Below are 24,824 nucleotides of genomic sequence, written 5' to 3' on the forward strand. Positions count from 1 at the left end.
ACACTTAGAAATGAATACAATGAGAATATAAATGAAGGGCTCAGATGCAAAACCCTCTAAGTGCCTCTGACATTTTTTCTTGTAAATTAGTTTTTTTTCAGGCTCTTTTATTGCGCAACAATAATGCCCTCTCAACAGTTGTCAGTCCTTTAAATATAGTTTTAGGGGGCGTGCACACCAAAGCCTTTTTTACGTGCCTGAAAATGCCCGGCGAACACCGAATGCCAGCTTTTTTTCAGCCAACTGCAGGCTTTCTTCTGCTGAGCGCTTTGTTTATCTGTTGTTGAATGATGCGCCAGTTGGTTGTTGTGATATTGGTCCCGCCCCTCCTCCACTGTGATTGGACGGCTTTGTGAGAACCATTGGCGGAGCCAGGGATTTTTTTATAGGGGTGGCCGGGCAAGGGCCAGCAGTTACTCTGCACTGTATAAAAAAATCCGTAGAAGAGCAGCTGGTTGCCGGTAACTTACTGTAAACTTAAATTTATTGTATTTACTGGCAAGAGTTTGTTCAAAGTTAAATAAATTTTAAATATTAACAAGTCTTTATCTTTACAGAATAAAACTATACAATAACAGCCTCATGCAAAGCATTCTGTGAACCAGAAATCATCATCAACCTTTTTCTGTTTTTTGCTTCAGATTTTGTTTCCCAGAATGCTTTGTTTGATGCTGTTATTTTAGTTTTACTCTGTAAAGACAAAGACTTGTTAATGTTTAATGTTCATTTAACTTTGAACAAAATGTTGCCAGTAAATAACATAAATTTAAATTTACAGTAAGTTACCAGTAACCAGCTGCAAGTAATACTGTAATTTCTACGGAATTTTTTTACAGTGATGGGGTGGCACATAAAATCTCTAACATCAATAATTTTTTTTTTTAAGTATTACATAGGTGCGTTAATCACAATGATGTATAACGTATTTGCTACAATACTTTAATTTTAATTAAAATGAATTGAAATTCACATACAATTTAGTGTCATAATTCAACCTCATGTTTTTTTTTAAACTATTTGATCAAATAAAACTTTTTAAAATTTACTTTGAAACCAGAATTTATATTTCCCATTTATTTATATTTTGTAGGCCACTGAAATGTATTTTACTAAAATTCATTTGGCTGCTTCTTGCTACTCTTTCTGAAGAATGATGCTATATCTGCTGCCTTTCTCTTCATTTTCCCCACATTTCAGTGATTGTCTGACATTAAAACACTAAAGCAAAACATTAAAACATTACCATGTTTGTCTTAAGTTTATGTGTAGATTAGAGCAGAGGTCCCCAACCACAGGGTCGCGACCCAGTACCGGGTCGTGGACAAGTTGCCACCGGGTCGCAAGAACGTCCCGGAATTTTAATAATCGGGTATTTTGTACTTTAAGAGCCGACTTCAAATAACATCGATCATTTCCACTGTTGTACAGAGTCGCGCTCTCTCTTTTTCTTGGTCTCTCTCTCTCTACCAGCGCATCAGCGATCACATTGCTGTCATAAGAGTTTTGAGCATACAGTACTTCTAAAACACAATCGATCAAAGAATTGCAGAGTTATAACTTTATGAATAATTTGCAAATGTACCTCGCAAATCATGTAAATACGCGGAGACGTTCAACTGTGTGACATGGGCATCGCAAATGACTGAAAAGTAATTATTTTATTCTTCTTTAAAACAACTTCAGAATTATCCAGCGATCGTGGCACCATGATCATAATAAACTATTAATCATATTTTAACGGCTGTGCTTTTAACGTAGGTTTGAAAAGGAACCTAAACTGTCAATCATCATTAAAATCATATGGTAAACGTGAGCCTCTGCGCCCAGCCGCAATTCTTCTGGCATCTCTCCTCCTTCACTGCATTTTTTTTTTGTTCTGTTACTTGGACTTGGGGCTCGAGCCCGACCAAGATTCGAACTGCCTCCGAGAACAGCAAGCCAAGTTCATTTACCATTGATTATTAAGACTAAATGGACAGGTAAACTAGTGAAACAATGAAAGTAAAAAAACAATCCGCCAAAATATGGTTTTACACATCTATAGAAAATAGACTATAACTAAAGCAATTATTCATTGTCCGAATGCAAGGTTATGTTTATTCCGTTGAAAGCGTTATACATTTCAAAAAGAGAATTTTCAGCACTTTGTTTGAACCGCAACTCAGCGACCAACACTGTGAACTAAACTGTGACTTGAGATTTGGCTCGAGACTTGATGGTTAAGACTTGCTTGGACTTGACCATGTGTGACTTGTCCCCACCTCTGCTTCTTACTATAAACCACTAAGGATGTCTAACATGCAACCCAGCAAAGGAATGAAGCAGTCAAGAATATTCAATTGTTTCAAAAGCTCGACTGAAGTTAACCAAATCAGCATGTATGTCCATTTTGGGGAAGCTGTTAAGTGCATCATGCCATTGTTGCAGAATTTGAATCAAGGCAGTGTCGACTGATCTGTTTCTCATAAAGCCGTGTTGTGATGGTTCGATTTTAGTAACTCTATCCTCCAGAATAGCATCTCTGAGGATTTCTTCAAACACTTTTCCAACACAGCTGAGTAGTGAGATCTGGTGATAATCTGTTGGAAAACTAGGCTTTGCTTTTTTAGGAACAGCTTTTACTATGGCCTCCTTCCATTGTTTTGGGAAAATGTTATGCTGAATGCATGTATTGAAGATGTCAGGGAGGAATGCAGTCAGAGGAGGTAAACTACAGTTTGACAACTCGCAGATAACTTCTTCCTCAGACAGAGAAATGTGTAGTTCCACACGGAAGCAAAATGTCAAGCCAAAGTGTCACATTCACGTTGCATGATGTTTTGGTCCTGAGACACCATGTCACTCTTATCCCCATCCATTCCCATTATGTTCCTCATTGACTTAAACCATTGTTTTGGCATGGAGCATTGCAGTTCCTCCATCTCATGCTGGTAATTTTGTTTCTTTCCATTCTTAATTTTTGGCAATGATTGATTTTATTTAGCAGAACATAAAGCACGCTGTCTGTCTTTTATCAGGTCTTTGATTTGAACTGTCGTCTATGTGTTTGTGAAAGAGATTTTCTTTAATAGAACTGTTAGCACCAACCTTAGTCTTAGGATCCGTAACGTCATGAATGTAAGAAAAAATGTATTTGTAGACATTTGTGAAACTTTTCTGAAAACACCTATTGGCAGTTTCCCGGACAGGGATTATCTTAAGCCAGGACTAGACCTCAGTTTAAATGAGAAATATAACTAGTTTCAACAAACATACCTTAATAAAAACATTATTTATATGCATTTTTATGCAAACAAAGAGCACTGATGTATTTTAAGATATGTCAGTGCAAGTTGTTTTGAGTTTGGACAGCTCTTACATTTATTTTAGTCTAGTGTATAATAGTGGAAATAAAGATTACTGTAAAAACTTGTCAAAAAAGCATCATTGGCAGGGAAATGTTTTCTCTTAATTGACAATTATAACTCGTTAATGGTGGCGAAATAGGTGTATAAAACTGTGACACCTTCATTCATTCATTCAATTCTTCCGTGCACTTTTGCTGAAAAATTGTTGTGACGTTTAATGGATTCTGCCAACAAACCGGTATTTCTGAATGGCCTGATGTCAGGATTAAGCAGATTTGAAGCGATAGTATTTGATGAGTGATACGTTCTGAGAGCATTCATCAATATCATTAACTCGTTTAGCGGCCTTTGCATTTGAGCTCTTTAAGAAATATGAACAGACTAGTAATATTAACCAAGCTGATATGTGTATTAATTTTGACTGCTCCAATATGGTCTTCTAAATTTAAAATGAGATTTTATACGTTACAGTATGTTTATTCGATGACAAATGTTATTTTTTTGCAATTGCATTTAATAGAGGCACACAATACCTTTATTAATAATAGTCCCAAGAACAGCAAACGCAATAATGAACATTTACTTTATATAGTGCTTTATCCAGCATGATCTCATGAGAATATGTCTGTATTTTTACATAAAGTGTGGTTGCACCACACATACATTTAATAAAGTTTCACTGTCTGAAACTTATAATATTGAGTGTTGACAGGACTAACACGTTTATTATTTACGTTTAACCAGCTTTACTATGGAGGACCACAAGAGTCATGCAAAATGTAATAAAGAACTTCAATATTTAATACCTGGACAATAAAAATGGCAATTATTAGATTTGTTTAAAAATTAATTAATTAATCTATAAATAAATAGACAAATTTACAAAAAAAATCATTATGTAACATTTTATTAGGCAATAAAAGGTGAGATTATAAAAATAATGTCGAAATGAAATAATAATCCATTAATAAATAGTTCAAATTAATATAACAATTTACAAAAACAACATAAAACGCTCAATAAGTTCATCATTTTAAATTGCATTTACAAATTGTTAATTAAATAATGGAATTTCAAAATTTATTTCAAAAAGCGATTTAAAAAGAGAAATAAATAATTGGATTTATAAATTGAACTACAAATACAGGTTTAAATTAGGCATTTAAAAGGGCATTTCCGTTTAACATATCTGTTTTCATTTCCCGATGGTTCTCCTTATTCTTTTCGTTATTCGATTTGCTTTTTGTTTTAGCCTCTCTATTAAGCTTTTCCATGACTCTTTGGGTCCTCATCCGAGATCTATATATTTACGCATGATGTACAATCAGAGCCAATCAGCGAGCTTGTTACATCCACCTGGCCATAGCTAATTTGCATTTCTCTTTTGACCATTTGCAAGGACCCTGGTCTAACTGGTTTACGTGTTCTGAACGAAAATGCGCTGTGGAAACACGTTGCGGTAGGCTAGTGCTTTTATAGTTTATCAATATGGCGGAATGACATGGAAGGCTTCTAGGACTTACCCGTTCAATGTAAATAAAGAGGAGAAATTCTAAGCTTACAAAGAAAAGTCAGATCACCACTGATATTGATCAAAGACATTGATTTTGAGTAATAAAATAATTAAAAAACCACATATTGTCCCTTTAAAATTCATATGATTGTGAGGAACAGATCCAAATGTAGCCCTTTATCCAGCAAACTTTCAGTTCTCAGCAGCAACTAGGGATGTCAAATTATGCAATCTCCCATATTCGATGATCATTTAAATTAATCAAATTGAATAATCTTTACCTTTAATAGTGCAATAAGCCTTTACTGCAGTGGCATATAGCCAATGACATGAAAGTGTGCATAAAAACGCCAGCTTCTTCATGCAAATTAAAAGATTTTATTTTGTCTAAATAATATGCTAGTGGGATTGTAAAATGAGTCAATGTAGTTGGTGTTTTGATAAAAATCATCAATTTAATCTCGTAATGAAATATAATGACTAATAGACACAGTAAACTCCGCCTCATAACGGGCACTCCGCACAGTCGCATGCATCCATGACAAAATAAAAGTTTCATTATCATCAAGTGTTATTTTTCTAGTTGTTCACCTCGCTTTCTGAGTCGTCGATACATCACTTGTTGTAATTATATCCAAGAAGCACACAAAAGGGCACTTTTCCCGTCGTCACCTCAGCTTTAGACCTGCGGCGTACTTTCAGCAAAGATGCTTATTATGAAGACTTCAACCTTCCATTAGAAAACCCGAAACAGTGTTTAGCGTGTAGCGCCTCAGCCAGTAATGATGATGATCAATGATATATGTTGCTGGAGTTCAGAGTGTAACGACAGTCAGTTACAGTTTACACTTAACAGTTTCTTGCCAGAATTTAAGTTTTTCATTTTAATCTGTTTATTAAAAACGGCTTCTGGACGCCTTCCCTAAAGCAGCGTTAGCAGCGCTGCTATGCTAATCTTGCAGGCTTCCCTGAAGAGGGTCTTTGCTTTCAGTATCCTAACTGTTTAGATTTTCGGCATCGGACCCTCTCAGATCCTCTGCGGATGCAATTTTGTTATGTTAGCAGCCAGCCTCGTCTCGAATGAGGACAAAAAGCCCAAGTGTGTGTTTGGCATCGAGCATCATTGTGGTCATGGCTAGTTTAACTTCTTCGCCCTTGGTTAGTGTTTTCACCAGCTGTGTATGTGCTTTGCGCAGGCGCCGGACACACGTGCTTGCTTTTTTGACAATCGTTAAGTTTTATCGATTTAATTCTTATCGACAATTAATCGAAGATCGATTAATTGTTAACATCCCTAGCAGCAACTAAACGTCAAATCTCGCATTCAATATGAATTTAAATTCAAATATTGTGCCTCGAGAAGCTTACGACACATTGATATCAAACGCTCAATGGCTCTTTGCAACATTGCCATCTTTCAGATTATGTACTTTTGAAATTTGAAATGCGTGCCATGACAAAGAAGCTGGATTAACGTTCCAGTGGATTAATAACTTCTATATAAATATTTCTCTGTAATTCATAAACTCCAAAGAGGACCGCGGCTGCAGCACATCATCATTTTAACTACTTTTGGTACTGCTTTTGAAATTTCGCAATAAATAAATAATTGCGATTACACTCGTCTGTCTGTTATGCTTTTTATTTCTAGCTGTACAAGATTTTTTTATTTTGTATAAAAAGGGTTTGAGTGGTAACATTATCAATAAAATAGCAGCAATCTTTATGGTACGATAGATTTGTAAATGTTATACGTTTTGTAGCTGTACAAAAGTAATAATTCTACTATTAAATGTTGCAAAAACGTCTACATAGTATGTTTCAGAATCTATTTAAATGTACAAAAAAGTATGTTTTGTGTTTTTGAAAGTTACAGTACGTATTAACAGTGAGACCATGCTGCTATTAGTGTTCAAGGCACATTACAATTAGACGCAGGTAAATTAAAAGCCTCAGAGTCTATACACAGGGAGGAACCTGCATGTTCACAAATGAGGAAAATGAAGCAAATGATGCATAGTCGTTTGTGTGTGTGTGTCAGGCATGGATTAACGCACGGGCCTACTGGGCACTTGCCCAGGGCACTGGGCCAGCAGGGGGCCCTGTCAAATTTACTGTGTCTATTCTTTTCAAGTAAATATTTTTATTTTATTTTCAGTAAAATTGTGTTAAATATTGAGGAATAATGTACATTTTTTTGCAGTTGCAAAGTATTAACTAGTAAATAAATCAAATAAATAATTTTAATGTATTGCTGTGCTGTTGAAAGGGCCATCTAGAGGCGAGTGAAAAGCATGGCGTAATATAAAAGTCACGCGTAGAAGACGGTTACTCAAAAACCAAAACAAAAATGAGTTTAAAACCACAACCAAGTGGATCAATGAAAAGAAAGCACATGTATTCAACTTTGAGTGAAAAGCTCCGCTCGTCTTTTTTGGAGTATGTTGTACAGTATGTTGACAGATACTGGTGAGATATAAATAAACCAATTTGTGGTATGAAAGTACAGAATATTGTGTGCATTCTCTCCCCGCGTATTAGTGCCATTGTTAATCCTGTATGATGGGGCATACAGGCAGAGGCAAACCAACACTTGAGCCCCTGTGCATGCCCAAAAAATTGGTAAAGGGGGCCTTTAAGACATCTGTGCCCAGGGCACATCATCGCCATAATCCGTCCCTGGTGTGTGTGTGTGTGTGTGTGTGTGTGTGTGTACCTGGTAATTATCACGTTGTGGGGACCAATTGTCCCCACCAAGATAGGAATACCAGTATTTTTGTGACCTTGTGGGGACATTTTGATGTCCCCATGAGGAAACATGCTTATAAATCAAACAAAATGATGTTTCTTGAAAGTGTGAAGTAGTAGAAGGGTTTCTGTGATGGTTGGGGTTAGGGAACGGGGTACAGTAGGTAAGGGGAATAAAATATACAGTTTGTATGGTATAAAATGCATTACGTCTATGGAATGTCCCCACAAAACATGGAAACCAGAATGTGTGTGTGTGTATTGAATGATAAATGCTGGCTAATTAACCATATATACTGTATCATATGACATCTCCACGGGCTCTGGTATACTGGCGAAAACATACATCCTCCAGAATATACTGTATGCCAAACTGAGTTAATTTCCCTGCTCCAGCGAGACACTTCACTTACTGTGTAGATCGCTCCATCCTGCAAACAACACATTACAGCATCAGCATGTTGGCTCTGAGATACACAAGCACACACACACACAACAGAGATCACACACATTACCTTACACAAGGTTTCTTTATCAGATTGTAGTTGATCCTAATTGTGCATTTTTCGACTCAAGAGAGAAAGAACCAATCAGATGCAACCAGTGAGGGCTCTGGGAAGACACACTGTAAAGAAGGCACGTGCGCATTACAGGTTATTTTTAGTTTAAAGATCGTAAGCCCCGTTGTTTCGGGATGAGATGGACCGTGATTAATTAGTCTTGAAATAAAATAAGATTAATGTGTTTAATTAAGTTTGTATGTACGTTTCCCCCCGAAGGGCAGTAAGCCATGTTGATTTTCTGTTTGGATCACACACAAAATAAACTGTATTTAGAAGCAAGAATCTTTGAGGAGATAAACATGCTACACTTGGCTCATGCATTTTAAACTGTTAGTTATTTAAAAGATTTAGAAGACATCATTGTTTTCATACAGATATTTGTTCTTCCGCTCAAACCAGAATCCAATTGTTTCAGGGATAGTTCACCCAAAAGTAAATATTGTGTCACCTTCATGATGATTGATTCACCCTCAGTTTCTTCTCTTTGTTTTTTAGAACCCAAATACATATATTTTTTTAAGTGTTGCCTCTGTTTCAGTGCACATTCTGTTGTTTAGGCAGCTTTAGGCAGGGCCGGATTAACCATACGGGCAATGAAGAGATTGCCCAGGGGCCCAAGACCTCTAAAGGGCCCAGGGTAGCAAGGGCACGAGCAAAATACTGTATCTGGTATTCGCCCACTGGCCGCTTTATATTAAACAAACTGTCAACACGGGCTTTTGCGCTGCAAAGAAAAACGCTGCGCTGCCTATGACTTTGAATGTGAGTTGAGAGCGGTTTAGAGTCAGTCTCATGCGGACTGACCAATGAAGAGAGGGCCTCAAGTTAAGACCCTCTCCTCATTGGTCAGTCAGCATGAGGTGGGTCAAAGGTTCTTGCTACAACAGAAAAAAATGAGACATGGAGAAGCTAAGTGGGAGCGCGAAGCGGAAATGAAAAAAGGAAAAGGACATCAGAAAGGCAGAAAATGTAAAGTAAATAGACTGCATTTATATAGCGCTTTTAACAGACCAATGGCCATCTAAAGCGCTTTACAATTTTGCCTCACATTTACCCATTCGCTCACACATTCATACACCGACAGCGGTGTCAACCATGCAAGGCGCCATCCAAAGTATAAACAGTGGTGTAGTCTACGTGATACGGAGGTATCTGCGCGATCCGATCGGCGTATGAAATCAAATTACTTTAGCGGCGCAAAAGTGACTGGGGAGCAGACTGGTGTGGCGCCACAAGAACTTACAGGCGAGTGATAGCAAAGTACCACGAGAGCGATTCCAGTTATCACATGGAGAAATCTGCTTTGAATCGCTCTCGCGGTACTTTGACATCACCAAGAGGTCTGCTTAGCGCCAAATTAAGTCGAACCTGCAGTGTAGCTGCTCACGCGACACTGTAAACAATCCATGTGAAGTGAACGAGTGGAGCAAAACAGTGCATGTGGAGAAGTGAACGAGTGGAGCAGCATAAAATCCGGAGAGTTAACAACGCACATGCGAGTAAACAAGATTTAAATCATCAGTCCAGTTTATTACTTTATCTGGAGGTAAGGCTCCAAATGCAATAAAATAAGCCCGTGTTTATGTCCTGATGGTTTTTAGCCTCTTTCAGCATGTTTGCTTGTGCTTCACAGTGTTAAACTTCCTTTCTCTGTGTTCATTTATATATCTACGTTCAAGATGTCTATGATCTTAAAGGGGACAGAGAATGAAAAACCATTTTTACCTTGTCTTTGTTGAATAATGGTAGTCTACCCACATTCAAAAACATACAAAAAGTGCTAGACATGCTAAACATTTCAGTCTCATAGAAATTCCTCTTTTAGAAATGTCAGCCAGAAAACAGCCCAATCTGAAAAACTGATGCTTATGACATCACAGCCATCTAACTGCCCTTTCACTTTAAAATAATTGGCAAATTTTTTTGAGTGGCTGCAAAGTCAGCCAATCAGTAATGAGATTGCAAGTTAAGCCAGTAGGGGGAGCCAAATAGGTGCAAAACCACTTGTTTAAAATCCCCCACCCTAATAGATAACACATTCAGTTTATGTGTTTATGAGTACACTTTCAGAATGCTCTCAGTTACATGAAGATCCATACTGTATGCATCTGTGAGTGTAGTGGTGCTTATGAGGTGTCTCACTACAAAAATCTAGACTACACCACTGAAAATAGGTAATTTCTTCACTCCTGTTAATGTTGCCAACAGTTCTGTTAAGTCATCTTCCGTCAACGACCAGGACAACTCAGCTAGCCAGGACTTTTCTACACCGCCGGCTTATGTTTACAGCCCAGAGATTATACAGATGCTGATGTGTTTTGTTTTCATTGCATCATATGTGAGTGAATGTCTTTGATAGGGGACATAGTAGTGCATTTGTATGAGCATTTAAATATTTGTAAATCAAAATACACCTGATAACAGTTAGAATTTGAAGTATTGAGTATATTTACTGTATATTACAGTAATATATTCTGTATATGACCATATTATGGTGATCCTGGGGTCGTGATGATGGGGCCCTTGAATATTGTTGCCCAGGGTATAACAAAGCTTTAGGGTGTTTACTTTTAAATAATGTGTAACAGCTGGAACAACTGCGATATCAACAGGACTAAATGTCTTCAGGAGACTTAAAATACATGTCACAAGTCGACTGGAGTTATTTATTTAACACTTTTTGGTCCTTTTGAAGCTTGAAGGGTTTTCTTGTTTCTATGGGAGGTGGTGATCAAGGTGGTCATTATCCACTCCCAGAAAATACCAAACAACACCTAATAAAACATCTGCATTCAGCTTCTGAAAAGCAAAGAATCAGCATACAGAACTCTAGCAAATATTGACACTTACATGCGCTACTTCAAGTCTTTGAGTCTGCATGTGCATGCAATCTATGTTATTTGTTTCCGACCGTCTGTCCATGGCAACATTTTGACCTCTTCCTCTCGTGGTTAAACGGACCAAAACCATTCACATGTTAAAACAGGCAGTACTACCAAAACACATTCGACTTGGATTACTATAGTAACACACAATGCTTTCACTCATTTACGACATCAAATGATCGGCCGGCTGGCACAGTCAATTTCACCATAGTCATTGCATGTGTTGGGTAAGGCTCCAGATCCCTTTGGTGGTAGGGGTGATTTGAAATATCAACAACGTTTACCAGAAAACGCATACTCCACCTTTAAGATGTACTGTAATTGCATTATGTCTCTCTAAATTTACACTTTCAATGTGCACAAACAAATTGCTTGTCTCTTGAAACTCACTCCTGGTTAGGCCGTAACATTACAGTAGCGCTTTGCTGAAGGATACCCATAAACTGACTCACTGCGATGTGTCACTGTCCGTTAAGCAGGAATGAAATGCTGTTCCGAAGGATATGTTTGCTGTTTTGAAGACTTGCACCATTGCATTTTCCACTAATGAAATCAGGATCAATAGCTTTCATCTAAACACTGTTTCTAAATGTGTTCAAAATAACAACACAGAACTGCACCGGCCACACAGTGAAAGTCTCGGTGTACGTATTGTTCTTGCAGATTATTCACGACAGGATCCGGATGCACATGTCCAGAAGCAGGCTGATGTGGAACGCTGTACCCGGAGGACTCTACGCACTTCCAGAATTCTCCAGCGACCCCGCCCTCTTCCCGTTTTACTACTCGCCACTCGGTGAGTTTGTGTGTGTGTGTGACTTCAGCTCAATGCAGTAAAACTTTGTTGCAGTGAAAATTAAATCATAACTCAGATAGATGTTGCCCCAAGCAATGTGTGTGTGTGGGTGCACTGTAGCAGTGGATCATCAACATTTATGTCAACCATATTCATCCATAATCCTAGCTTGTGTGTTTTTGCATGTGCATGTACAGTAGGGGTTTGCAATCGATTTGTCCCTGGGCCTTACATGTCAGCAGTAAATCTGTGTTGTAGGAGTGATAGATTGGTTCTTACCCGCTGTCACGGGCGTTGTTAGTCTTGCTTTCCATAATTTTGATGACAGGACAGTTTAGACTCGCTGTCTGTGGCCATAACTTGAGTTCACTTCACTGTGCTGTGATATACTGCTTGATCCACTCAGCCAGGGCTACACTATAAATCTGGCTACCTGTGATACGTGCTGCTGGTTATTGGCCTTTGAGATACCATCAGACTTAACCAACAGATTGTGGCAATGGCTTTCCGTGTTCCTGTTTTGCACCAGATGCATAATGTACCTAAAGATGTCATTCTTCATTCTATAGAAATGAGACGTACAAGTACTAACATGAACTCAAAATGATCTACTACTGTAGCACCTTTTGGAATGTCTTGGTTCTTACCACAGTTGTCTTAAGTTTGCACACTGGGTAATATATCATTATATATTTTGTATTTTTATTTTTTATTATACAGTTGCACAAATAGGAAAAGCCTTCTACAATATAAATCAAACCATAGCAGTGTTTTAAGCCTTTAGTCCACTTGTACAGAGGCAGGGCTTGACATTAACACCCGCCAACCCGCCAAATGCGGGTAGATTTCGGTTGTGGCGTGTAAGACAGCCAATCCCACTAGCCACTTTGGCTGGTTGAATATACAATTTAACTGTAAGTTATGTGAAATGATAAACAATGCGCAATGCAAAACTTGGAAACTACAACTCCCCTGAGCACTCTGCACCCAGTGCAATGCACAGAGACCATTTGTTGAGACGCCACCTTTCAGAAAGCGCCACCTTTCAGAGACCGCGCGAGAGCTGATGGATTTACGAATGCACGGGACGCAGTCAGAACGCATATACTACACTTCGGGAAAGATAAAACAATTGCATGGAAGTGATTAAAGAGATATCAACTGCGTGCACACTCTTATTGCAAAAGCGGAGAGAAATTCAGAGCATACCTGAATGCACACGAAATCAAAGGAAACCCGCCTGCCGAGAGGTTCGCGCATCATTTTAATGTAGGTTTTGGGCAACAATAATTCCCTCTCGACATTTGTCATTAAAAGCCTTAAATAACTTTTAACAGAAACCATGATCAAGCTTATAAAATACAATCTGCATAAACTAGTTGAAAGTAAAATTCATGAACATTTCTTGACAGTATTAACTACTGTTGTTAATAAATATTTAATGTGGTTGTTGAGGGGTAATCTTTTCAGTTAATCTTCTACACCCCTGTTACACTTTTAATATATTCATTACAAGTTAATCTATTTATGTCTTACTAGCATGTTTTTTATGCACCTAAGTATATGATATGATCTATACTGATATACCAGCTGTATAGGCTACCAGCTATTAAATGTTGTCTTAATTTGGGTGGTCAGACTGCATTTGAAATTCAATCTGCATCTAATTTAGCTAAACCAAGTAAATTTGCTCAAATTAAAGTCATTTTAGGATGCCAAAGTAAAGTTTGAATCATATAAAAGTTATTTACCAGCAACAAAATTGTGGCCAATGAAAATGCTGAGTGGCTAGTAACTTTTGAAAATAACTAGCCACTTTGGCTGGTGAGCAAAAAAGTTAATGTCAAGCCCTGTACACAGGTATTATGATAAACAGAGTTTTCCCCTCCTTTATTAAAAAAAAATCTTAGCATCCACACAAACACCCCAAAACCCAGTATGAAGCACTGTCATCCATATGAGGTCATGTATCCCTAATGCTGCGTTCACACCAGCCGCGCTAGAGGTGTCAAGCCCGAGTGATTTAAATCTTAAGTCAATGTGAAGACGCATTGACGTGCGTGTGGAGGTCTCGCGGTGCGAATGAGGCATTTAGGTAGGTAGACGTGATTCTGCCTCATTTGCATGTGTAGTTCACGCAAATGGAAAAATTGGCATTTTGGTGGAAAAATGCACAGCATTAACCAATCAGGAGCTTGCTCTAGTAGTGACGTAATTACAGGAAGCTGTCCAAGTATGGCCTTATACACAAATATAAGCCAGTGCTTATATCTTCTTAAATGAAGCGAAGGCCAACCTACCATTTCATAAAGTGCACAATGATGAGTGTAATTATTGCTACGAGTTATAAATCTTAAAACAGAGTGATAAACAGAGTCCAGTGAATGCAAAAGAGCCTTAGTGGTGTTTCTATAAAAAACATCTCCATAATCTAATACAGGTAAGAAAGTAGCTTCCACCAACTTTCTCTTTGCTGACTGTGAAAAACAAGCACTATTTTGAAAGTAAAACCCCAATTGTAACCTTAACTTAGACAACAAATGTTTAACATGTAACTTAAATGATAAATCCTCTTCCAACACAAAACCTAGATATTTATAGGAGGAGACTAGCTCTATAGACTTACCCTGTAGAGTGTAAAGAGATGGTAGAGAAGCTACACACTTATGTTTCCTCGAGAAAACCATATATTTTGTTTTCTTATCATTCAGAACTAATTTTAAAGATATAAGATTATGCTGAACTATTGCAAATGCTTCCTGCAACTTTAAGATACAACTATTAATGGTAGGTGCAGAGCAATAAATTATGGTATCGTCAGCATATAAGTGAATGCTTGCATCTAATAAATTATCACCAAGATTGTTTATATATAATGTAAATAGCAGGGGACCCAAAACGGACCCCTGTGGCACACCAGATTCAATAGTAAGCTTGTCAGAGAGAAACCCCTTAATTTGCACCCTTTGACACCTGTTTTTTAAGTAGTTCCTAATCCAACCTGGTCTGTATAGCTAATTTTGCCCTTCATGACAACTGTGAGGATGGTGAATTGTTTTGTAACTCATCCGTTTAAATTATATTAAGCTTTAAAGTTCTGCATAATTAAGGGCGTGGCCACTTGAGTGAGGGGTGAACTGCCACTGCTGTCACTAGAATTGAGCTAGGCAGGCATGGTTTCAGAAACCAGTCATCTAAGCTTCACCCATGTCCCCCCTTTTTACCCATTTTCGGTTTTCCGCGATTGATTCGCGGTGACGCTCGGACAAGATGGCGATGGCAGGCAACGTCTACTTTAAGCTTCAAAAACGATCTTCACAAACCAATGGGTAACGTCACGGACACTACGTCCATATTTTTTACAGTCTATGGTTCAAGCAGCAAACTAGACACGGTACATGCGAATTTGACGCCTCAAACGCGGCTGGTGTGAACCCACAGTAACCATAGAAATCAGTAATCAGAAGCCATTGCAGAAGTCTCGCCTTGGCATGAACAATGACATCACAGGCCAAAAACGACGACACGACGATGTTGTTATCAGAGTTTATAAAAATCTTCACCCTGGCAGGAGTTTTCATAAAAGTTCAGTTTCAGTCACCTGATACTGTGTTTCATATGGACAAATGGCCAAACCACATAGACAAAGGTAGGGTTTTGAAAATACCTTTGTACGAGTGGACAGGGCCTTAGTATCAGTGTCTGTTGATGGGAAACATGGAATGCAACAGTTTAACCCTCTGTTCTGTAGGCCTACATACTATACCCCTATACCCTGCCTTAGGCATTTCTTAGCCCTAAGGTAAGGAAACACCTTGCAAAGGGGGACAGTCCAAAGATATGAATAATAAAAGGGACTATTTCTAGGAACATTCATAGTAAAACATTAATGCAACACAAGATTTTAAAAATGTTACACTTCAATGCTTATATTTGTATATAAGGCAAAAGAGATATATTGTATGTATGTAAGGTTACATTCTTTGCAAATTGCCATTTCCTTACAAAAATTTAAAGGGAAACTCCACTTTTTTGAATATATGCTCATTTTCCAGCTCCCCTAAAGTTAAACATTTGATTTTTACTGTTTTGGAATCCATTCAGCTGATCTTTGGGTCTGGCAGTACCACTTTTAGCATAGCTTAGCATAATCCAATGAATCTGATTAGACCATTAGCATTGCACTAAAAATGACTGAAGAGTTTGGATATTTTTTCCTATTTAAAACTACTTTGACTCTTCTGTAGTTACATCGTGTACTAAGACTGACAGAAAATTAAAAGTTACGATTTTTTACACCAATATGGCTATGAACTATAGCCTACTCTCATTCTGGCATAATAATCAAGGAATTTGATGTCGTAACATGGCTGCAGGAGGCGTAGTGATATTACGCACTGCTAAGTTACCAAGGGGACTATTTTCGGGCCGTGCGTAATATCACTACGCCTGCTGCAGTCATGTTACATCAGCAAAGTCCTTGATTATTACACCAGAATGAAAGTATAGTTCAAAGCCATATCTTTTGTCGGTCTTAGTACACAATGTAACTACAGAAGAGTCAAGTTTAGTAAATATCGAAACTCTTTGGTTATTTCTTAGCGCAATGCTAAAGGTCTAATCAGGTTCAATGGATTATGCTAAGCTATGCTAAAAGTGCTAGCGCCAGACACGAAGATCAGCTGAATGGATTCCAAAATGGTAAAAATCAAATGTTTAACTTTAGGAGAGCTGGAAAATGAGCATATTTCCAGAAAAAGTGGAATGTTCCTACGGTTTATTCCTTGTATTCTATACATTTTATATTTTTCTGAGTTTTTTATGTAATTCTGCTTTGAAACAATGCAACACTGTATAAATAGGATTCAACTGAATCACTTCTGTAGAGATCTCAAAATATATAATTTAAACAGAAAGAAAGAAAGAAAGACATAATTATTATGTTCTTGTTTTGAAGTTAAACATGAAGATGTTTTATCTTTTGTGATTCAATAAATTCATGCATCAGAAGGTTTATGAGTTCATAAAAGGGTTGTAATCACAATTATTGTGCTAATTACGAGACTATTTTTACTCTCTTTGTATACTTCATCAAAGCAACAACATTCAAAAGTAGAGCAATTTTTGTATGATTATAATTCAGCTGTGATGGTGTTAGTCTGTTAGACAGTCTGCATCTGTTGCTTGTGTATGTGTGTTTGTACCAATATCTGTTAGCCATCAAGAGCTAAAAAATTCTGTGCCTGTGCAATGAAAAGTCAATCAGGCCTGTCAATCATCTGACAAGCGTATAATGTTTATTCACCCATCTATTTACATCTGTGATGATTCCTCTGGCCTCCTATATAATAAGTTACAACATTTTATGTAATTCTGTTGTTTGGCGGAGGAGGTTAAGCTCACAGTTTGAGCCGTGTTTTGGGATGAGAGTCCTCCTTTGAGAACAGAAAGCCGAATTGTTTGCTCTCATTTCTAATAAGAAAAGATGAGCAGGTGTTAGTGTGTGTTGTTCATTAGTGTGTGTAGTTGATGTTTTATAGAAATGTAATGGAGTGAATACTTGCAGAGATCTGTATTAGATATTCTGCTCAAATTTTATTACTATTCTGTTCTCCTCTGCTTATGGTTAAACTATAAAAATTAATTAATTAATTTGACCAGTTTTATCTTATCTGGTTCGCTGTTCTTTGTAGTAACTTTTATTGTGATGTAATAGAGACTTAATGTAGCTGTCGGATTACCAGAGTTGCGGCGCAAATGTAGATAAATGAAGCAAGCCTCTTTGGAGGAGCAATGAAAAACAGGTGCTTTCTTTAAATGGCTCCTATGAAGCAATCTGATATAAGCCCATAGAGATGTTATACAATAGCAGCTGATGGTTTTAGGCTAATCTTAAATGCAGCTTGAATGTGGCTCAATGAAATAAGTCATCCATGTGTGTTGTCTTTGATTAATGCAGGTAAGAGTCCATCTCAGGATTTTACAGCCGTCATTCAAGCGGTCACATCTTTACAGTCCCAACAGCAGCCCATATTCAAACTCATCCACGCGGTTGCCAAGTCAAAGTTCTGCGTGCAGGTAAGAGCAAAGAGTCTACACTGAAATCAAGCAATAAGACAAAAATATATTTTCTGTTGTAAAAGACAAAGCTGTCTACACTGCAAGAGTGCGTGACATTTACACTAGGAGATGGCGGCTCTTGGCCACTTTACGGTTACGCTGCATTTGAAATCCAAATTCATAGTATTAAAAGAACAGTTTCGAAAAGTACCCTTCCGGCTAGATAGACATTCGATGGACACTTTACTATCCCATGTGATGTGCAGCTGCGTGAGCTGAGTAGCCGCCAAACCTCGCTTATTTTCTGAACAATAATAAATAAATGCATGGAATTTTTTTTTAAATTTTGGGTCGGTTTGCATGTGGGCAGTGATAACCTGGATGTTTCCCTACAAAAATGGGGAACAATCCCAACAACAGATAGTTTGTATGTTTTCAGTCACTGATTAAATAAAGCAAAGGGGTGTATGTTTATTAACTCACTTAATGCCAGCCATTTTTTGGAAAGTTTCCTGCCAGCATTTTTTGTAATTTTCAAAAAAGTTTTACAAAATGCATTCCAAAAAAAATATTCTAAAAATATATAAAAATACAAATATATCAAATGAAAGAACAGACCCTCTGCTATGGAGGACCACAAGAGTCATGCAAAATATAATAAAAACTTCATTATTTAATAACTACATGGACAATAAAAAAGCAATTAATACATTTGTTTTAAAAAAACATTAATCTATGAATAAATAGACAAAGTTACAAAAAAATCATTATGTAACATTTTATTAGGCAATAAAAAGTGAGATTATAAAAATAACATAGAAATGAAATACTAATCCATTAATAAATAGCTAAAATCAATATAACAATCCACAAAAACAGCAAAAAACACTCAATAAGTTCATCATTTTAAATTGCATTTATAAATTGTTAATTAAGTAAAGGAATTTCAAAATGTATTTCAAAAAGCGATTTAAAAAGAGAAATAAATAACTGGATTTATAAATGGAACTACAAATACAGGCCTAACTTAGGCATTTAAAAGGGCATTTCCGTTTAACATTTCTGTTTTCATTTTCCCGATGGTTCTCCTTGTTCTTTTCGCTATTCAATTTGCTTTTCGTTTTAGCCTCTCTATTTGGCTTTTCCGTGACTCTTTGGGTCCTCATCTAAGATCTATAAATCTGTGCATGATGTACAATCAGAGCCAATCAGCGAGCTTGTTACATCCACCTGGCCATAGCTAATTTGCATTTCTCATTTGACCATTTGCAATTACCCAAAGAGTCACGGAGAAGCTAAATAGAGAGTTCCCATATCAAATACATTAATGTGTGTGTATTTATATATACATCATAATTACACACAGCACACACTCATATCTTATGCAAAAAAATCACTTTTACTTTGTATCCGATTAATCGCGATTAATCTTTGCCCAGCACTAGTTCTAGTAACTATTCTCATGATTTGCATATCAATAGCACGCAGTGTGAAAAATCGTGCAATATATACGCCAAATTCCAATTTTGCTTGCATATGATACGGCAGTCCTTCCTGTTCACTTAATACAGCGCATCTCTTTGTGTCCTTTTATGTATTTTTTCCCAAGTTTTTTTTTCCCATTGTCGATTGGGTTTGGGGTTAGAACAACGTTTTGATTCATAAAATGACATCCCAACTCCAAGCGACCATGGTTTAAAAATAGACAAAAACATGAAGAAACCTATATATTAAATGACATCCTAAAGCAAATGAGAAACAATGAGAAACCAATACATATTAAGTGAACGGGAAGGACTGGCATATCATATGCAGGCAAAATTGGAATTTATATATTGCACAACTTTACACACTGTGTGTAATTTATACGCACTGCATGAGAATGGGTTGGTTTTAAAGGAACAATATGTAGGATTGTGGCCAAAACTGGTACTGCAATCACAAAACTTGTGGCCAATACACAACATGACAACATTAAGATCAGTTAAAGCCCGCAACTCCACTTTTTAAATGACAATATCCTAGCTGGACCACTGTTGTCAGTGATATAAGTATTTGAAATGAAAATGATTTCTTAATGTCTAGTGACATATTAGGACCATTTTATGATTAATTGATATACATTTCTGACATACTGTTCCTTTAATGTGGTTACAGATTTTAGTGCTATGGAACTGTGAGAAGCCTCCACCACCCAGAAACAAGTGGCCCTCCATCTCAACACCCTTCACTGTTATTGAGAGCAAGAAAAAGGTGAGAAAAAGAGGAGAAACAAACAAGGCTGATGGTGATGAATGAATGATGATTTTTAGTCTCCGCATGTTATCTGGTAACATCGTGGGGACAACTCCTGTGACGGGGGGCATTTAGGGTCTGACACTCTACCAGCTGAGCAACCAGAGTGACTGCCCCCATATACAGTACAGGAATAGCAAAGAAAAACACACATTTTCACAGTCAGACAAACCTACTGTGGCAAAGAAACTGAATAACACATAACAAGACAGATGTCACCATTTAATGTCTCTAAAATGACAAATCTGTGTGTGTGATATCTGCACAGCTGTGTGTGGGTGGTGATGTGAATATTCTCAATGTGTATCTTATCATTAGCACCTTTCAGACTCAGAATCAGACCTGTCTGCTCACTGCTATCTCTCTCTCTCTCTCTCTCTCTCTCGCTCTCGCTCTCGTTCGCTCTCTCTCGCTCTCTCTCGCTCGTCTTAATATCACTGCTCATAAACATATTCAGGCCAGGGCTTTACAAACCAGTGTCTGCACAAAATGAGAGCGGAAAAGGTGAAATCTGACATAACGAAGTATATTTAAAACACACACATTTATATATAGCACTATATAAGATTTCTGTATGTGTTTGGCTTTCTGGAAGTCAGAGATAACATGTTAAGAGATACATTTTTTTTTGACAATTTTGTATGCAGTTAGCTTGTTTGTGTAATTCGGCTATGAAACAAACAACTTTTTTTCATCATTAAAAACCCCTAATATTTAGAAACACTTTTTAAGATTTGCTTGTTTGTGAATGCATATTTCGTCCCAGATTCAACAAGTAAATAAGGAACAACTCCAAACTAATCATAACATCCTAATTTCGCATCAGCAAAGGATTGATTCTGATGCAAAATGCTAATAAATCAAGCTGACAGTTTGTTATTGTACTGTGCTTTGAAACCACATTGGCTGGAGTTTTGTCGTCTTGTGCCAACAGAAAAGTAGATCTGTCATATTAACTGCGATTCTGAATACATCCTGTTAATTTAATTAAATTTAAGGCAGACCATCAAGAAAGAATAAGGAACACGTTTCATTGTTTTAAAAAGAAAATTAACCTTAATGAATGGACACGAATGAGCTGATTAAAAACGCTGAAGCCTTAATAGAATCAAGGCAAAATGACTTATTTGTGAATTGATTATCAAACCAGAACCAAATGCAATAATGCAAGGTGTTTATCAGCTTTCCATCTGCTTCTACCACACATACATTTACTTACATTTTAATACACACTAACACGTATAATATTGACACGACTAATACAGTAATTATCTACATATTAACGGCTTTACAGACATACAGATTTGTACGTATTCTTATAATTAAACAAATAGGAGGCATTGGTGTTTCTTACTCATATTAATTTAATGTTTTCAGTCGTATTTTCTGACTTATTTAAGACAGTTTACTCATTTACCTCATTAAATGTTCATGACATTCAGAGAATTACACAATATTAAACAATACTACACTTTAAAACCTTAAAGGGGCCATGGCATGAAAATCTGACTTTTTCCATGTTTAAGTGCTATAAATGGGTCCCCAGTGCTTCTATCAACCTAGAAAATGTGAAAACTGGGAAATGTGGGTTGATACCCAGTAACTTAGTTTTGGTAAACCATTCTCTGCAATCATGTGAAAAATTAAGTCATTGAAATCTGGCTCTCTTTATGATGTCATAAGGAGATCTTATTATAATAATACCACCCCTTTATCTGCACTATTCAACCACAGCACTGCCATTTAGTGGAGAGAGAGAGTGAGAGAGGGAGAATATTTGACAGCACAATTGAGTTTTAATTTCAACAAACCACCATCATTGTGATCAGTGTTTGAATTTCATCAGCTCATTTGCATTTAAAGGACACACCCAAAGACGGCACATTTTTTGCACACACCTACAAAGTGACAAGTTTAACATGGTATTTTGAGCTAAAACTTCACATATGTGCTTTGGGGACACCAAAGATTTATTTGACATCTTAAAGGCACACCGTAGAACTTTTTGGCCACTAGGTGGTGCTAGACCACCAGGGGATGCTAGACATGCATTTTTCACGTTTAGTGCCTCTAGAGGACACAAGTGCCGCAGCACTGTCGCAAAGGAAAAGAGGACAACTCTTTAGGTCACAGTGTGCCTTCCAGCATGTCATGTGTCATATAATATAATTTTTTTCAAACGCCAAAAGATTGCGTAGCTCACGTTTACAAGCCAGTTGTAACGGTGGTCACTTGGTTAAAGTTTATATCAAAAAATATTGCCTTGAAGGGGAATCAAACCCAGCTAGCCTGTGTTCTAGGTCCATGACGCCACCACGGGGCCACAATGTCACATGATATAAGTCTCTCTCTCTAAACTCTCCAAGTAGCCTCCAGTAAAATTCACGTAAAAAATAGTGTTTGGGCGCCAGACAGGACTTATATATGCAAGCAATATAACATGACTTACTAGTACAAAAGCATGAGGGCCAAGTCAGCATCGGTCAGAAACCCCTCTTCCTTCTTTAGTTCACGCCAGCGAGCGAACGCTGGCCCAATATAATTGATCCTCATCCTTCTTTTTATTCTGTCACTCTCCCGTTTTCTCTTTCTGGTCTCCTCTGACAAAACCTTGGGTTTCTTTTTCTTAGTTGCTGCTTCGCCCATGACAAAATGACATCAGCAAAAATAAATAGTTGCGCTATCACGTCCGAATTTGAGGAAGTGGAGGAAGTGACGTATGCCATAAAGCAGATTTTTGTAGTTTTTTGTTTTGTGCTCAGGTTACTACCCGAAACCCCAAGTTTAAAAGTACGAGTAAAAGCGATACAGACCCCGTCAGGCTATGGTGGACATGTCATTCAACCTATTTTAAGTCGATGTACCATCACAAGGGTCTTGAAAATATATTATGAAGGTTGAAAGTGTCACTTTAAAAAAGTCTTGTGCCATGGCCCCTTTAAAATAAATAACATTTCTGTAATCATTTAAACATTTTGTAATATTTAGTTTGTTTACCATGACACACAAATGTTTTCTCCTATGCAACAATAATTACACCAAAACATCATTGGCTCAAAAGCTCTTGCGTGCTATATCACGGATTTGCGACATTGGCGTCTTTCAGTCGCGGCTGCAGCATATCGTCATTTTAACTACTTTTGGTGGGTGATTCTCACGAAAACTTGGTTTTAAAAATGTCAAGCATGAAAATGTAAAAATTGCTTAAATTTACTTTTTATCCCACCAGACATTGAAAAACAAAGTCTGGAGTAAATGGGAACATTAATTTAAAAACTTTTTCTTATCATTTCACACTTTTTGTAACATAATTTAAAAAATTAGTCCTAAAAAATCACATTACCGCAACAGTCAGAAAACATCAACACTGACATATTTTCAAAATGACATGACAAACCTGAAAGAACATAATTTGGAGATTCTGCACATGCATTTAAAATCAAAGTATTATGCTTCTATTAATAAAATTAACATTTAATAAGCATCTGTTGCGGAAATGATAATCAAAATGTCGTGTAAGCATTCTGACAAGACAATATTTCAAATTAACTGTAAAAAAATGATCTTACCTGGTAGCCATCTTGACGTAACTGGTCCATGTGCTTGGTCACTCAAAATCAAACTTTATTAAAATTCTGTATGTGTGCTTAAACTGTTCTCAAAAAGTGTTGCGGAGGATGAGAACATCAGGCATGGACACATCATTTTCCTAATTTTTCTTCATTATTATTATACATGAATATTCAGAAAATATTTTTTTTGTCATCTAAAGTAGTCTAGCAAAACATCCATTTATTTTTTTTCTTAATATTTTTGTGTTCATTTGATTAAATTACAACATAACGCATGTTCAAACACAGCCGGACACATTGCGGTAATGAGAATTTCAGCAGAAAATGAGATAAAATTTACAATTATAAATTCTTATGTTGAAATCACACATTGTGCAAGGTAGAACACAGTATTGTGTTATTTCTGATGCTTTTTAATGTTACTATATTACACATTTTAAAGCTAAAATCATTAGTGCCGTGGTGTTTCAATGGTTTCGTGAGAATCACCCTGGTACTGCTTTTGAAATTGCGCAATAAGTTATTGTGATCACACTTGTCTGTCTGTTATGCTTTTTATTACTAACAGTACATGATTTTAATACATTGTTTCGGGTATAGGGGTTAGGGGTAGGACTGTAGCGACTTAAAATAACTTTTAAATCCTAAATTGTTACAAAAATGTTCTACACATTTGTCTGTTACGTTGCATAATATAAAAAGAATACTTTACATATTCTTTTTAATTGTAAAGCCATGTCCAGCAACCGTAGGAGTATTTAAACAGCACGCTCACCTTGCTTATACATGACAAGCGATTAGTCATCTGGTGATCACAGTAAGTCTGCTCTTTATTTAGATTTTCGCAATATTTTGATTGCCTCAGAATCCAGATTTTCAAATAGTTGTATCTCTACCAAATAGTGTTCTTTCCTAACAAACCATATAGAGTAGAGCATTTATTTCATGAAACAGTGCTTGGATATCAAAGCTAAACCCCTTTACCTTCGTATTGATATATGTTTAGAATGCATAATAAATGAACTATGTAGTATAGATGTAATTT

General features: G+C 36.9%; 1 protein-coding gene across 1 annotated transcript in view; it reads left to right on the plus strand.

Moving 5' to 3' along the window:
* Positions 1 to 24,824, plus strand: part of LOC141350479 (exostosin-1) — a 412,075-nt gene that overhangs the window by 344,902 nt on the left and 42,349 nt on the right. The window contains exons 6-8 of the mRNA XM_073855643.1: positions 11,720 to 11,852; positions 17,812 to 17,930; positions 20,070 to 20,165. Of these exons, the coding sequence (XP_073711744.1) occupies positions 11,720 to 11,852; positions 17,812 to 17,930; positions 20,070 to 20,165 (348 nt within the window). The remainder of the gene's footprint in view (positions 1 to 11,719; positions 11,853 to 17,811; positions 17,931 to 20,069; positions 20,166 to 24,824) is intronic.

The sequence above is a fragment of the Misgurnus anguillicaudatus genome, chromosome 18 (assembly GCF_027580225.2).
Source record: "Misgurnus anguillicaudatus chromosome 18, ASM2758022v2, whole genome shotgun sequence".
In the NCBI taxonomy this organism is placed as follows: Eukaryota; Metazoa; Chordata; class Actinopteri; order Cypriniformes; family Cobitidae; genus Misgurnus; species Misgurnus anguillicaudatus.